General features: G+C 40.8%; 1 protein-coding gene across 1 annotated transcript in view; it reads right to left on the bottom strand.

Annotated features, from left to right (window-relative positions):
- Positions 1–16,395, bottom strand: part of DZIP1 (DAZ interacting zinc finger protein 1) — a gene marked incomplete at its 5' end in the record, with an annotated part of 50,694 nt that overhangs the window by 29,891 nt on the left and 4,408 nt on the right. Inside the window, 5 exons of the mRNA XM_006755054.2 lie at positions 2,027–2,089; positions 4,833–4,970; positions 8,552–8,713; positions 11,710–11,834; positions 14,523–14,607. Coding sequence (XP_006755117.1) covers positions 2,027–2,089; positions 4,833–4,970; positions 8,552–8,713; positions 11,710–11,834; positions 14,523–14,607 — 573 coding nt within the window. The remainder of the gene's footprint in view (positions 1–2,026; positions 2,090–4,832; positions 4,971–8,551; positions 8,714–11,709; positions 11,835–14,522; positions 14,608–16,395) is intronic.

The following is a 16,395-nucleotide window of genomic DNA, read 5'->3' as shown; positions in this document are numbered from 1 at the left end:
CCTACAATTAGCATTTCTCCATCTTCAGAAACATGGTTGAATGATCCCTTTTTGGAGATCTAGCAACCTTCCCTACTCATTCAGCAAATAGTTAGTGAGTTTCAATCACTTTTTAGGCACATTATTGAATGTTGGGATTATAATGGAGAACTATGAAATAGAACCCCTTCCTTGTAGGGCTAGGGATCTGGCTGGAGAAGCAGAAATTAAACAAGTAAACAAATAAGCAAAGAATGGTTTAAAATAGTGATCAGAGCTGCACTCATGAAGTGGTGGTGAGAATAGTAAAGGGAGGGGACTCCCTACTTAGATTAAGCGGTGGCTGATGACATGTAAAGCCAGGCCAGGGGAGGGTGTGAGAGGCAGAAATCTAAAATGGCTCAAGTCTGCACCCCCAGACCACAAGTCCTGTTTAATCCCTTTCCCTTGGCCTGATAGACTTGGTGTTTGCGTCCCCCAAAATCCATGTTGAAGCCCCAACCCCCAATGTGATGGTATTAGGAGATGGGGGCTTTGGAAGGTCACTAGGTTCAGATGAAGTCTTAACCTTAAAGGTAGGGTCCTCATGCTGGGATGGAATTCGTGCCCTTATAATAAAAGACCTGAGCTTTCTTTCCCTCTCTCTCTTCTCTCCCCCCACCCCTACCCACACCCTCTCTGCCATGTGAGAACACAGTGGCCTTCTGCAAGAGGGCTCTCACCAGGAATTGAATTGATTAACACCCAGAATTCCAACCTCTAGAACATGTTTTTAAGCCACCCAAACATAGACACAGAGGATCCAGAAGGCTACAAAATATAATTTAAAGTGAAAAAATAAACACTTTTTGCACTAGTGTAAAATCATTTTGACACTTAAATTTCTCTACACTCGGCTGAAAGGGAATCAGTGTTATAATCAAAATTTGCTTTCATAGAAATGGTTTTAATGTGAACAATCCTTGCCTTTATTTAAAAATTATTTAGACTGCCACTCTGTATGAAAAAATTAGAAACGTATTCAATAATAAAAAATTTATTAAGTAACAGTAGCAGTGGTTATCTTTGGTATTGAAATTATAAATAATTTTAATTTTTGCTATACATTTCTTCACAAACTATAGGTAAAAAATAATACTATCATAATTATAAGGAAAAGCAAATATTCTTTGCAAAAATGACCCATTTATAGGTCATTGGTTTATTTTTTGTTTTTTGTTTCCAGATACAGTTGACATACAAAATTATATTACTTGCAGGTGTACAACATAGTGATTCGACCTTTATATAACTTAGGAAGTGATCCTCTGATGATTCTAGTATCCATCTGACACCATACATAGTTATTATAATACTAGAAGCCCGTTGCATGGGATTCGTGCACTGGTGGGGGAGTAGCCTGCCAACCCGCTGTGGGAGCACTGCTCATCCTGGTCAGTCCAGTGGCACTCCCACTGTGGGAGCGCACTGACCACCAGGGGGCAGCTCCTGCATTGAGCGCCTGCCCCCTGGTGGTCAGTGTGCATCATAGCAACTGGTCAACTGGTCGTTCTGGTCATTCCACCGTTCGGTCACTGGGCTTTTATTATATAGGATTATTGACTATATTCCCTATGCTGTACTTTACATCCCCACAACTATTTTATAACTGCCAATTTGTGCTTCTTAATCCCTTCACCTTTTTTACTCATCCTCCAAACCCCCTCCCATCTAGCAACTATCAATTTGTTCTCTTTATCTATGAGTTTCTTTGTTTTGCTTGTTTGTTTATTTCATTTTTTAGATTCTACACGTAAGTGAAATTATATGATATTTACCTTTCTCTGCCTGATTTATTTCACTTAGCATAATACACTCTTGGTCCATCCATGTTGTCACAAATGGCAAGATTTCATTCTTTTTTTTTTATAGCTGGTTAATATTTCATTATAATATGTACTAAACGTTCTTTATCCATTTGTCTATTGATGGACAGTTAGGTTGCTTGCACATCTTGGCTATTGTAAATAATGCTGCAATGAACATAGGGGCGGTTTCTTAATCTTACCTGATCCTTCTCTTTTTCATGTTCTTGATGAAGAGCTTGAACTCGAGCTGTCCACTTGTTTTCCTAGGAAACAGTAAGCCAAGAGTAATGTATGTGCAATTGCAACAATGAAATCTATTCAAAATGGAAGCTTCCTTTTTAGTGGGTACCTGGGAAGCCCAACTATTTGGTAAAATGTTAGCAGGCATTTTTAGAACATACACAGTCAAAATGGTTAAACACATCTGTACCTTTTTAATTTATTTTTTAATTACTGACAGTATTACAGAAGTCCCCCATTTGCTCCCCCGCCCCTGGCTCCTCTCCACCCAGCCCCTGCCCACCCCCATTCGAAGGCAGGTATCAGCAAACATTTTCTGTGAAGGAATTAATAGTAAATACAGGCATGGGAAAAGTAAGTTTACAGTACATTCATTTCAGTTAATAAAGCTATTGTAATAATCATAATCTGCATGTCTTTTTCCATTCAAACAACTGTAGGCCTACTTTTGCCCATCCTTGTATTTTAGGCTCTTGGAGCCAGATGACTGGGTCACAACTTCTAGTGACAACAGAACAGCCATAGATAAAAACCTAAATGAATGGGTATGGCTGTGTTCCAATGAAATTTTGTTTTAAAATATATTGGTGCTAATTGGCCAACCTAAGAAACTAAAAGGAGCCCTAACCAGTTTGGCTCAGTGGATAGAGCGTCAGCTTGCGGACTGAAGGGTCCCAGACTCGATTCCAGTCAAGGGCATGTACCTTGGTTGAGGGCACATCCCCAGTAGGGGGTGTGCAAGAGGCAGCTGAATCAATGTTGCTCTCATCGATGTTTCTAACTCTCTATCCCTTGCCCTCTCCCTTCCCCTCTGTAAAAAATCAATAAAATCTATTTTTAAAAAAGAAAGAAACTAAAAGGAAACACTAAGTTTTCTAAGTCCATGGGTTCTGAATTGACAACACAGCTCATAGGAAGGAAACATTAGATATTTAGGTGGGACCTTATGATCAGCCTGCTGGGAGCAACTGTCAACACCTGGTCCCCTACCACGTACCAGACACCTCGCTTGGCAGGATAGAGAGGAAGGCCCTTCCCTGTATAGGAGGGAGGTGGGCCTAACGATAGAGTTCCCACATAATGCGCATGTGACCAGGTCCTGCTGGTGGAACTACTCCAGGAGAACTCTCTGAACTCGAAAGCCACAAGAGCACAAGCAGAAACCAGCATGCCACGGGGACCCATGGCTGTTTGGTGCCGCTGGGAGCGTCACGGGAAAGCCAAGAAAGGTGGCAGATGACGCTGGGTCCAGATCCTCAGGGACTTGGAGTGCTGGCTAAAGGGTTCGAGGCTGTGTTCTGTGAAAAATAGGGAGTCACTGAAAAATTCTAGGCGGGACAGTGACATGGTCAGCCTGGCTGTAACGTGGACGGTAGATTTGTGGGAGGGAAGCAAGATGTGAGAGGCAAAGCAAGCTGCAGTGACTGCTGTTCATATTTCAAAAACATGCTTATTTTTTAAATGATGTATTACTACTTTTTAAAAATATGTTTATTGTTGAAAGTATTACAGATGTCCCCTTTGTTTGTTTTTTTCCCCCCATTGACCCCCTCCACCTCATACCCACCCCTCCCAGGCCTTCACCACTTTATTATCTGTGTCCATGGGCTATGCATATATGCATTAAAGTTCCTTGGTTAGTCACTCCCACTCCCCTCACCCCCGCTTTCTCTCTGAAATTAGTTAGAAGCTTCTATGGTATTATTGCTTTTTAAAATAATCCTGAAGTTGTAAACTTTAATCTCTATTTGTTTCCTGGTAATACACAATGTCCCCCTAAACCAGTATGACCAAATAACCAGTGTGAACATTGTGCTGATTATGGAGGTTCGCTTCCAAGTGACTGCAATTATCCTATATAATAAAGAGCTAATATGCTAATTAGACCGAACAGCAGAATGACTGTCTGGATGTCTGGACAAAGCCAGGGCTGCAAGGGCTGGCCGGGGGTGTGAGGGCCGGCCAAGCCTCTTGCACGAATTTCGTGCATCAGGCCTCTAGTCTATATAATAAAAGCCTAAGCAACCATCACAGTGGAACTACCAGAACAACCAGTTGCTATGATGTGCACTGACCACCAGGGGGCAGATGCTCAATGCAGGAGCTGCCCCCTGGTGGTCAGCGTGCTCCCACAGGGGGAGCGCCACTCAGCCAGAAGCCAGGCTCATGGCTGTTGAGTGCAGCGGTGGTGGCGGGAGCCTCTCCCACCTCTCTGGCAGCGCTAAGGAGCAGCGAACTGAGCAATAAGGAGCAGTGAGCAGGCAGCAAGTAAGGAGTGAGGGGTCCCAGACTACGAGAGAGCTCAGGCCAGGCTGAGGGACCCCCCTTCCAATGCACAAACTTCGTGCACCGGGCCTCTAGTGTTTGATAAATGTAAAAGGTCATCAGTTCACCAATGCAGTTTGTGTATTTTAGCTCTAAAAATAAAGTTAGTGCTTCCATATGCCTTTCCATGCCTTTTGAAACTGAGACCTACATCTGAATAGACACTGAGATAATGTTAACCAATTCAAATTAGATATTATTTTAAGGAAAAATGAAGGAATTTTGCCAACTGCTTTGTATCCACATCTGTTAGTCAATCAACAAGCAGCTAGTGAACACCTATTCTATATTGCGCATGTATTAGAAGACAAGAAAATAGAATTAGCTGCCTTTATGGTCACTGAAAGACACAAATACTTTTTCTGTAGAAGATGCTTGCTGCGAGTTACTTCACTAAGAAAAGTTAGGCCTCAGCCACAGTCATTGCCCGCTTTTACATACCTGACTATCAAGAAATTGCATCACATTTTGGAAATCCTGGGCATATTGAGGGCGCTCTTCCTTAAACTCGTGGGCATCTCTTAACGTGCCTAAGTTGGACTTGATCTGCATGTTAGACTTCTGGATTTCTGACAATTGCTATAAAATGAAATACAAAAATCACTGATAGAAATGTTTATATTTTTATAAGACTGAAACAGAAAATCAAGTGGGGGAGTATGTACCCATGTTTTAAATCTGACTATCCTTTTGGATGCTTGTTGTAATTCTCTTACTTCTCCTTCCCAGTGGTTTTCTTCTTTTGTTTCTTCCAACAAAGGAACATGCACAGGATTAAAAAGGGAAAGGAAAACCTAACTTTCTAGTCTTCGGCAATGTGTCTGAAAATTTTTGATTGGCATGTAACAGTTGCCAGAAACAGAGGAACTGGACGCAGCTAGTTCTCAAGATACTAGTAATTTGGTGACGAGGCCAGCTTCATCCAGGACCCCATCTGTGGATCCATTAGGGACATAACATTTTAATTTTACCCTTTGCTTGTATGTTAGTCCCAAAATTACTCGCAGGAAGCACAGAAGGTAATCCTGTATGTTAACTTCAAAAACAAATAGTTCCCTGCTATTTTAGTCTGAGCTGCATATAGAGGCTTCTTTGCAAAGAGTGAACAGTATGAAATAAGGGGAGATTACTTTTCAATGGAGAAGTCTGACAAACACAGCCTCAGCCAGGTGGTCAAGGTCAACATCAACACCATAAATCATTTAGATTGTGTATACCCTTGATGTGATATAATGAAAATTGCACTTTAACTCTGAGGTCTTCTTCCCCAGACCCTGTAAGCCCAGCCTGACCCTGAGAAGAATATCAAATCAACTCTAATAGAGGGGCATCCTACAATATACATCGTCCAGGTCATCAGAAACAAACCTGACTGTCACAGACAGGAGGACCCTAAGCAGACATGACGACTAGATGTACTGTGGTGCCCTGACTGGTTTGGCTCAGTGGATAGAGCGTTGGCCTGCAGACTGAAGGGTCCCAGGTTCGATTCCGGTCAAGGGCATGTACCTTGGTTGCGGGCACATCCCTAGTAGGGAGTGTGCAGGAGGCAGCTGATCGACGTTTCTCTCTCATCGATGTTTCTAACTCTCTATCCCTCTCCATTCCTCTCTGTAAAGAAAAAAATCAATAAAATATATTTTAAAAAAATAAAAATAAATGTAGTGTGGTGTCTAGATAAGATCCTCAAGCAGAGAAAGGACGTTAGGTAAAAGTCAAAGAAATCGGAAAGAAGTATGAACTTTAATACAAGGGCATCAATATTGGTTCATTAATTGTAACAAATCCACCAATTTAAGATGTCAGGATATTGAAAAATGCACAAGGTAGGAGAGGGGGGCTTTTATAGAAATTTCTGAACTATCTGCTCAATTTTTCTGTAAACCGAGCTCTATGCTAAAAAAATGCCCTATTTTTAATCATTTAAAATCTGTTGACAGCCAAAAAGGGCAAACATCACAAATTCCATCAACTGATGCATACACAAATAAAATATGGTATATCCATACAATGGAATATCATTCAGCAATAAAATATAAAAATACTGATCAATATTAAAACATGGATGAATTTTAAAAACATTATCCCAGTGAAAGATGCCACTCACAAAAGGTCACATATTGTAATGATTCAATTTATATGAAGTGTCCAGAATAGGCAGATCCATGGGGACAGAAAGTAGATCCGTGGTTGCCACGGGTTGGGGGGAGGGGTGGTATGGGAAGAGTGCCAATGGGTTACAAGGTTTCTTCTTAGGGTAATAAAATGTTCTATAATGACCATGATGATGGTTGCATAAGTATGTGAACACTAAAAACCACTGAACTGTATACTTTAAGTGGGTGAACTGTATGGTATGTGAACTATATCTCAATAAAGCGTTTTGTTTTTTAAGCTGTGGGGAAAAGTCCTATTCCACAATTACCTTAGGGGCAGGGAACAGGGGACAGGCCCATGGAGGGAATCTCAGGCAAAATAATGGTAATTTGCAGTGGCTTTCATGGAGAAGACTTAAACTGGTTAGTATCAAAAGCCACTCCTGTGAGTAATATGGTGCCCTTTTGAGAAGGAGCCACAGATATGTGTTTTGGAGAGGGCCCTGGGTGGTAGAGGAAATTATGGGTAGAGACAGAACTACTGCCTGTAGGTGCTGATGCTTAGGAAGAAGAGCAGCAACCAAGGAAAGGTAATATGGGGCTAACTGAACCCACAGGAAGTTTCCTGAAGGAATCCCTTCAGAAAGGACACAGAGCACCATCCGATATTATTTCCCCCCAACTTTTTTTGAGATTACAACTTTGAAAGGTGGAAGAACAGTACCATAAACATCCATTTCACCTCCACCAATTGTTACTCTTCTGCCTATAAAGGTATGACAGCGGCTGTCATACTCTTCCTATAAAGAGCCAGATAGCAAACATGTCTGGTTTTGCTAGACGCATAGGGTCTTGGTCATGGCCACTCAACTCTACGGGCCCAGCACAAGAGCACCATAGACAAAGTGTAAAGGAATGAGCATGGTTGTGTTCTCAAAAAATGTAATTGTGGCCGAAACCGGTTTGGCTCAGTGGATAGAGTGTCGGCCTGCGACTGAAAGGTCCCAGGTTCGATTCCGGTCAAGGGCATGTACCTTGGTTGCGGGCACATCCCCAATGGGAGATGTGCAGGAGGCGGCTGATCGATGTTTCTCTCTCATCGATGTTTCTAACTCTCTATCTCTCTCCCTTCCTCTCTGTAAAAAATCAATAAAATATATTTTAAAAAATGTAATTGTGGACACTGAAATGGGAACTTTATATAATTTCCCTATGTCATGAAATATTCTTCTTTTGACTTTTTCAACCATTTAAAAATGTAAAAACCTTTGTGAGCTCAAGAACCATACAAAAACAGGGGTGGGTCAGATCTAGTTCACAGGTGGTTTGCCTACCCTTATGTGAGAGTTCAGGGTGCATTTTAGAGAAGGATCTTAGCAGTATCCCCCAAATATCCCTCTGTTTTAGTTTATACAATGTGTTGGCCCCTAGAGGGAGCTCAGAGATCCTCCCTTGTGCCCCTTGTTTCTTTTTCCCTAAGGATCACTTAGCACTGAGCTGTCCAGCAAGCTCAGATTATTCTTAGCTGGATGACAGAGGCCACCATGTGTAGAAGATGCTCACAGGAGATGAAGGTCCCAGCCCAGCGAGGCATGTCTCTGTCATCTATGCATGTAACCAGGGCAAGGCCACTCCCACAGGGGAGAGGGGCTCATGTAGCCACATTCTGCCCGCTCCAGACCAGCCAGGCCTGGCAAAGGTTCTCCCTCTGTCTTTCTGAATTGGCTTCCTTTCCCTCCCACATTGGTGATGTGTGTCGGCCTTTCCTGGAAAGTTCCAAAACTCAGGGAATGGCTTATGGTTTCAGCTTTTGTAAACTTAACTGGCTAACGAAAGAGGGACCCTGTTCTATCATCCAATCAAATGAACAAAGCTCCTACTTTTCTGACTTGCTATGTCTTCTGTATGTTTTGAGCTCCCTCAAGACTCTCGGGGACGAGGGGTGCCTGGGTCTGGGCACAATTAAGGATCTTTTGGATCGGGTAGTCATAATGCCGTGCTGACGCCACCTTTCAAGGCAACAATTCTACCAGTACTATAAGGACTTCTCAGGTTAATACTTACATATTCTAATGCTGAATTCTTGGAAGTTAATTCTTTAAACTCCTTCTTACACATTTCCTTGAATTTTTCCATTTCATCAGCAAATTTCTCCTTTTCTTCTTCTTTCCACCTATGAAATAACTTTAGGAATTCTTCCTCTTTTGTTTTCTGAATTTCATATTCCTGAAATTATTTTAAAACATGGTTTTAAAAGTTCCGATGTAAAGCAAATATGTACAATCTTAAATCAGTTAGCACAGCTTCACCTCAAATGTGTCAGCTAGTATTGCATATTTCAGTAAGGCTTGCAATAACACTTCATATAACGGCAGGTCTGTACACAACAATTTTTACAAACCAAAGGCAACATACATCCTTACATCCTTAAAATACAAATGCCCAAAGAATCAAGAGTTCTGTGATCTGTGAATTTGTAGCATAGATATGCAATAATATATAAAGTGTAAATATACTTTAAAAGGCCAAGTCTATTGGGGCTTTCTTGATTCCGTATCAATTTGGGTATCTCACCCTCCCAAACACAAATTCATATTTACATAAGGTAAATTCTAATCAGCCTTTGATTTCTCAATGATCTTCAGGTTTTTTTTAACCTAAATGGGGACTTGAACAAACTATATACAAACATGGCCTAACAAACATATACAGAAAGAACACTGCACCCAACAATAGCAGAATATGCAGTCTTGGTAAATGCACATAGCAGATTCAGCAGAAGAGACCATGTGTTAGGCCACAAAATGAGTCTCAATAAATTGTAAAAGATTGAAATCATGCAAACTATATTCTTCAACCACAATGGAGTAAAGTCAGAAATCAATAATAGAAGAAAAACTGAAAAATAAAAATATGTGAAGATTGAATGATATACTCTTAAACCCACTAGCGTAATTAGAAAATACTTTAAGATGAATGAAAATTAAAGCACAACACACCAAAAAGGGAAGCAGCCAATCAGTGCCCAGAAGGAAATTCAGAGCTGTAAATGCCTACATTAAAAGAAATCTCAAGAAACAAAGAAGGTCATTCTATAATGATAAAGGGGTGAATTCATCATGAAGATATAAGAATTATAAATATGTATACATCCAACATTGGAGCACCTAAATATATAAAGCAAACAGAACAAAAAGGAGAAATAAACAGCAATACAATCATAGAGGATTTTAATACCCTGCTCTCTACAATGGATAGATCATCCAGATAGAAAATCAATGAAGAAAAACAGGATTTGAACAATACGATAGATCAGCAATTTTCAACCTTTTTCATCTCATGGCACATATAAACTGATTACTAAAATTCTGTGGCACACCAAAAAATATATGTTTTTCCCGATCTGACAGAAAAAAAAGGTATAATTTTAATTCATTCACACCAGATGGCTATTGTTGTATTGGCTGTTGTCATTTTTTTTTAATTTGACAATCTAAGGGAAAAGAGGTCAGTGCTCCTGACGCAATAGCTAGATATTGCATATTGCATGTTTTAAAAATTCTTGCAGCACACTGTTTGAAAATTGCTGCTATAGATCAAATGAACCTAACAGACATATACAGAACATAAAGCAGCAGACACACATTCTTAGTGCACATGGAACATTCTCTAGGATAGATCACAAAACAAATATTAACAAATTCAAGAAGACTGAAATCATATCAAGCATCTTTTTTAATTTTTTAATTGATTTTAGGGAGAGAGAAGGGAGCGAAAGAGAGAAACATCGATTGGTTGTTCCACTTATTTATGCATTTATTGGTTGATTCTTGTATGTGCCCTGACCAGGGATTGAACCTGCAACCTTGGCATATCATGACGATGCTCTAACCAGCTTAGCTACCAAGCCAGGGCTCAAGCATCTTTTCTGACCACAGTGGTATGACACTAGAAATTAGTAACAGGAGGAAAATTGGAAAATTCACAAATATGTGAAAATTAAACAACACACTTCTGAACAACCAATAAATCAAAGAATACACAAAAAAGGAAATAATAATATCTTGAGCCTTCACCGGTTTGGTTCAGTGGACTGAAGGGTCTGGTCCACTCATCGGCCTATGGACTGAAGGGTCCCAGGTTGGATTCTGATCAAGGGCACAAGCCTGGGTGTGGGCTCAATCCCCAGTAGGGGGCACGCAGGAGGCAGCCAATCAATGATTCTCATCATAGATGTTTCTATCTTTCTCTCTCCCTTCCTCTCTGAAATCAATAAAAATATCTTTTAAAAAAATATCTTAAGAGGAAAGAAAAAGGAAACAACATACTAAAACTTACGGGATGCAACAAAAGCAGTTCTAAGAAACTTTAATAGCTAAAAACAACTATATTTAAAAAGAAATCACAAATAAACAGCCTAATATTACACCTCAAATAATTAAAAAAACAAAAACAAACTAAGCCCAAAGTTAGCAGAGGGATGGAAATAATAAAGATTAGAGCAGAAATCAATATAATAGAGAATAGGAAAACAACAGAAAAGATCAACAAAACTAAGAATTGGTTTTTTGAAAAAATAAAAATTGAGAAACCGTTAGCTAGACTAACCAAGACAGAGAGAGGACTCAAATAAAATTATAAATGACAGAGGGGACATTACAACTGATAGCACAGAATTACAACGGATAATAAGAAACTACCAGGAACAATTATATGCCAACAAATTGGACAATCTAGAAGAAATGGGTAAAATCCTTCAAACATGCATACCTACACAAGACTGAATCGTGAAGAAATAGAAAATCTGAACAGAGAAATAAGGAGTAAGGAAATTGAATCAGTAACCAAAAACCTCCCAACAGCCTAGCTGGCATGGCTCAGTGTTTGAGCGTCCACCCAGGAACCAGTGGTCAGGGCACATGCCTGGGTCGTGGGCTCAATCCCCCCAGTAGGGGGCATACAGGAGAGAGCCAATTGGTGATTCTCTCTCATCGTTGATGTTTCTGTCTCTCTCTCTCTCCTCTCCATTCCCCTCTGAACACAATAAAAATATATTTTTTAAAAAATGTAAAAAAACACCCTAAAACAAACAAACAAAAAAAACTCCCAATAAAGAAAAGCCCAGGACGAGATGCCTTCATTGGTGAATTCTACAAAACATTTAAAAGGAATTATTGCCAATCCTTCCCAACAGACCATTGTTTGGAAATTTGGTCTCATACCTCAGAGAATCTGACTGCGTGGGCATGCTGGGAAGCCTCTAACTGAGACTTGGTGAGCTGCAGCTGCTCCTTCAACATGTCGACCTCATTCTGGAGCTTATGGGTCAGTTCCTTTTTCTTATACTCTGTTGCAACAGAAACATCTTGTTAAACTATGAAACCTATGTATATGAAACCTATCTGAAAACTAGGGGGTAGAGTTCTATTGATAAGACAAAGGAAAGTGCTCTTACTTGGGAGACTTTTTCTCTGCCACATGAGCCAATTTTTGCTACTTAGCATTTATTTGCAGTCCTTTGGATTATTGGGCACTGAGTTGTTTTTAGCAGATTCTTCCAGCCACCCTGTGGAGGTTGGATTATCCCCCAGAGACAGTATGAGCGCCCATTCAGGGAGCATTAGCAGTGCTAAAACAAGAAGAGGCTGCCAAACTCGGGCCATAACCTGTTGACGGGGCAAAAGCGAGGTACTGAAAAGTTGTAAAAGGAAGCAACAAGTGAAAGGAGGAATATTTATGTACATGTACTTACATGCAGATGTACACATGACTGAATGGATATACATGTGTCTGTGAGAGTAGACATGAAAGGTATGGAAACCAAAGTAGAAAGTCAGAATCTCAAAGATGACCTGAAGAAATAATACTCATTTCAGAGTGTGAAGTGCTCTCTGAAACGAGTATGAGATAGAATAAGATACTGAAACAGAAGAGAAAGAAAGTCAGTTTCACACTGAAGAATGGTAGATTAATTAAAATATTTAATCTTTCCATTTTCTCCAATATATTGCTAAATTCTATTAGTAGACCATGGTTTATAAATGGAATGTTATACTGTTCATATTGTTTACATAAAGCTTAGCTAATTCCTAAATAAATCTATTTACCTAAAAAAGGCAGAAATAGGAACAGATTGGCCCAAAAGGGAAAGGAAAGTAGGCACTGAGCAACAAGCTAGAAGTACTCATGTCTAGATACTAAAAATATGTAAGATTATAATAAGAATTTCTGTGGATTCCGGTAGCAGTTTACAGAATGCTTTTATCTGCTTGAGGACACTTAGATGTTGCATTCCTTACTTTAGAGAACATTTAAGTACCAGGAAATCTGGTTCCTTGATAAACCACAGAACCCTTTCCCTCTCCTGCTTCTTTAGTTTCCCCTTCTACACACTGGTTAACTCACATCTGTCTCCAAACACATCGGAGTATCTCCCACATCAAACAAAACCAACATTTCCCCTCGATCCCACATTTCCCTCCAGATAATGCCTCATGTCGCTGCTCTCCTTCCCAGAAAACACTATGGACATAAATGTCTGTAATCCACATAACTATGTCCTCGCCTGACTCTCAGCTCAGCTCACTCCATTCAGAACTTTGTCCCCACCCATCCACCCAAGCTACTCTGTCAAAGTTCCCCAATAGCCATAGTGATAACAACAATCAAATCTCAGCCTTCATCTTACTCTGTGTCTCAGGAACATGGGCTACAACTGACTAGTGTCTCCTTTTTGAAGCACTTATTTCCCTCGGTTTCCATGATCACACACTCCACGAGTTTCTCTCCTGTCTCCATAACTGCTATTTCTAACTCTCCTCAGTTGTTCCTCCTGAGCTCCCAAAATGCAAACTCGGGCCACAACCTGTTGACAGGGCTATCAACTATTGGGAGAGCAAGGGAGCTGGCCCTTAGCTATCCTCTCTTCTCTGTCTAGGTGACTTCACCCAACCGAGCTCTGCTAACAACTCTCATGTTTCTATCCCCAGCCTGGGCCTCCACCTTGACCTCCAGACCTCCAGCATCTTCTCTTGTACGGCAATCGTATGTGTGACTAAAGTTTATCCATGGCCAACATAGACTCTCCATTCTCCTGCCTCCCTCAACCTGCCGCCTGCCCCTAGGTTTCCCCTCTTGGAAAACATCATTGCCATTCACTCAAACATACAGACAAAAACCCAGGATCGGCTTTGCTTCATCTCTGTGGGCTGTACCTCAAATATACCCTCTCTATCTTCACTTCTTCCATCTTCCCTGGTACCATTGTGATCCAGTTGCCATCTTCTCTCACCTTGGCTACTCTTGCAGCCTCCTCACTTTTCTACCTGCTTCCACCATTGCCCCTACAGTTTATGCTCCACCAGCAGCTAGAGGGGTCATTCTCAGGTACAAATTAGATTGTGTCTCCCCCATACTTAAAATCCTCCCAATGAAAGAAGATGTAGTGTCGAGGACTGAGAAAGGTATGCCTGCTCAGGGCATTCAAGGGACTTGGCCTCTTCCTCTCAACGTCACCACATATCACTGCCTTGCTTACTCTACTCTACCAACCTTCTGTCTGGTCCTCAAACACACTGTCCTACCTCCCCCTCATATCTCTCACCTTCAGAGTTCCCCTGGCCTAGAACATTCATTTCTCAGATTCTCCCCAGACTGGGACCTTCTCATCATTGTAGTTTCTGATCAAATATTACCTCCGCAGTGAAGCCTTTGCTGATTACCCAAGAGTCATTCTCCATCCCATCCTCATGACTTATTTTCTTCATTGCACTTGCCACCATTTTAAAAGAATCGTTCATTCGTTTAAGCGTGTTTCCTCTGTCCCTCCCATTAGAATGCAGGAGTCAGTCTGTTTCACTTGGGGCTGTATGCCCACCCTTAGTACAGTGCCTGGCACATAGTAGGGGCTCAATATTTACTTCATGAATGGACAAGGACAGCGATTCTTTCTTTTAAAAGGATTGAGAAATGCACTGGAAAAAGAAAAAAATTACCAGAAAGAAAACAGCTCATTAAAGTTGAGCTCATTACTTACCAAGGTGAGAATCTTCAGGGTGACGGCGCTGAATATGACTTTGTAGAAAGGCTTGGTTCATAAAGGCCTTGTCACAAAAATGGCACTGAAAAGGAGACAGTAACAAATCAAAGTGGCCTTACCGGGTGTCCTTCACCTAATGTCTATTAAAATCCAGGCACCTGGAGCACTACCTCTTGGGGGCTTTCCCCCAAAAGATCTCATCCTGGCAAGGGATACTGAAAGTATGACTAAAAAGACAAATATAAAACAAGGGCATCTGGAAACTATCACTGAACAGTTAAAGTAGCCCATCATGGTGCTTTCTGGAACCCCTAGCACTGCTCCCGTTAGACTTGTGGTGCCTAGCCTATCACCACCACCTTGTGGGGACCCTCCAGCAATGCTAGTCTTTGTTCGTCTCTCAGGTGGACCAACCTCAGAGCCTTTGCATGGGCTGGTTCCCTACCTGAACCTTTCCTCGATCTTCCCCTGACTGACCCCTACTTGACATTCAGGATGTCGTTTATGAAGCATTTTCCACACTGGGGATGAGTGGCACGTCCTCAACAAGATCTTCGAGGATGGTCCTTCTGTCAGTCACTGTCCCATCTCATTGTCTTATTTTCATCATTGGGCATCTCACTAGTTAACATTTTCACATTTATTCACTTGTTTATTGTCTCCTGCCTAATCCCTCTGGGTTCCTAAGAGCACTGACTCTTGTCTGTATTATTCACAGCTTTGTCCCCGGAGCCCAGCATTAATAAATAATTAAACAAATGCTGTAGAAATATTTGGCCTCCTAAAATGAATTTACTGGGGGAAAATCAATTCTACCAGATCTCTATTTTCCACTTAAAGACTGGTTCAAAATTTAAGCAAAAATTCAACTTGTTTTATTTATACCCTCACCCCTGGATTACTTTGAAATAAATCCTGGATATTACATATTTCATTTGTCAATATTTCAGAATTTATCTCTAAAAGGACTTCCTTGTTTTGTTTTGGTTTTTGGGTGGGTTGTTTTTGTTGTTGCTGTTAATCCTCACCTGAGGATATTTTTTCCATTGCTTTTCAGAGAGCGTGGAAGGGAGGGAGGGGAAGAGAGAGAGAGAGAGAAACATTGATGTGAGAGAGACACATCGACTGGTTGCCTCCTGCATTCCCCCTCCCCCCCCACCTTCCCCCCCTACAAACCGGTACATACACACTGGGGCAGGGAGAGAACCTGCGACCCAGGTATGTGCCCTTGACTGGGAATCAAACCTGTGACCCTTTGGTACCCAGGCCTACCCTTAAACCACTTAGCCACACTGGTCATGGCATAAAAGGACTTTCTTTTAATACAATCATAATATCATTATTCTACCTTTTAAAACATGAATATTAATTCCTTTATATTCAACAAATATCCAACCATTTGTTTATTTTCCTCAATATTTCACACATTGTCTTAGAAAAGATTTTTAGTTTGTTTTAAATCAGGACCCAAATAAAGCTATATTTTGCAATTGATTGTTACATCCCTTAATTCTCTTTTAGTCTATAGATTGCTGCTCCGTCTCTTTTTTCCTTGCAATTCTTCTGCTGAAGAAACTGAACATTTGTCCTGCAGATTTTCTCAGTTTGGATTCCGCTGTTTCATCTCCATTGTGCTATTTACATGTTCTTCTATTTCTGTACTGCCTTACTCTTAGTATGGCTGCATCACAACGTCAGGTTCTAGTGTTCCAGAAAACTAGTGTTATGGCATATTTCTCAGCATTGCATTTCAGAGAATCTTCAAAGAATCTTTTCAGCCTTTTCTGCTTATGATGAATGTTCTAGTTGCCTCACAGTATTTTAGAGACTTCCCACATTGACTCAGGTGTAAGTGTGAACTCTGGGGCTA

Source organism: Myotis davidii, unplaced genomic scaffold (genome assembly GCF_000327345.1).
Source record: "Myotis davidii unplaced genomic scaffold, ASM32734v1 scaffold133, whole genome shotgun sequence".
NCBI lineage: Eukaryota > Metazoa > Chordata > Mammalia > Chiroptera > Vespertilionidae > Myotis > Myotis davidii.
Note: the sequence above shows the minus strand (reverse complement) of the source record. Positions and strands in the feature narration are given on the sequence as shown.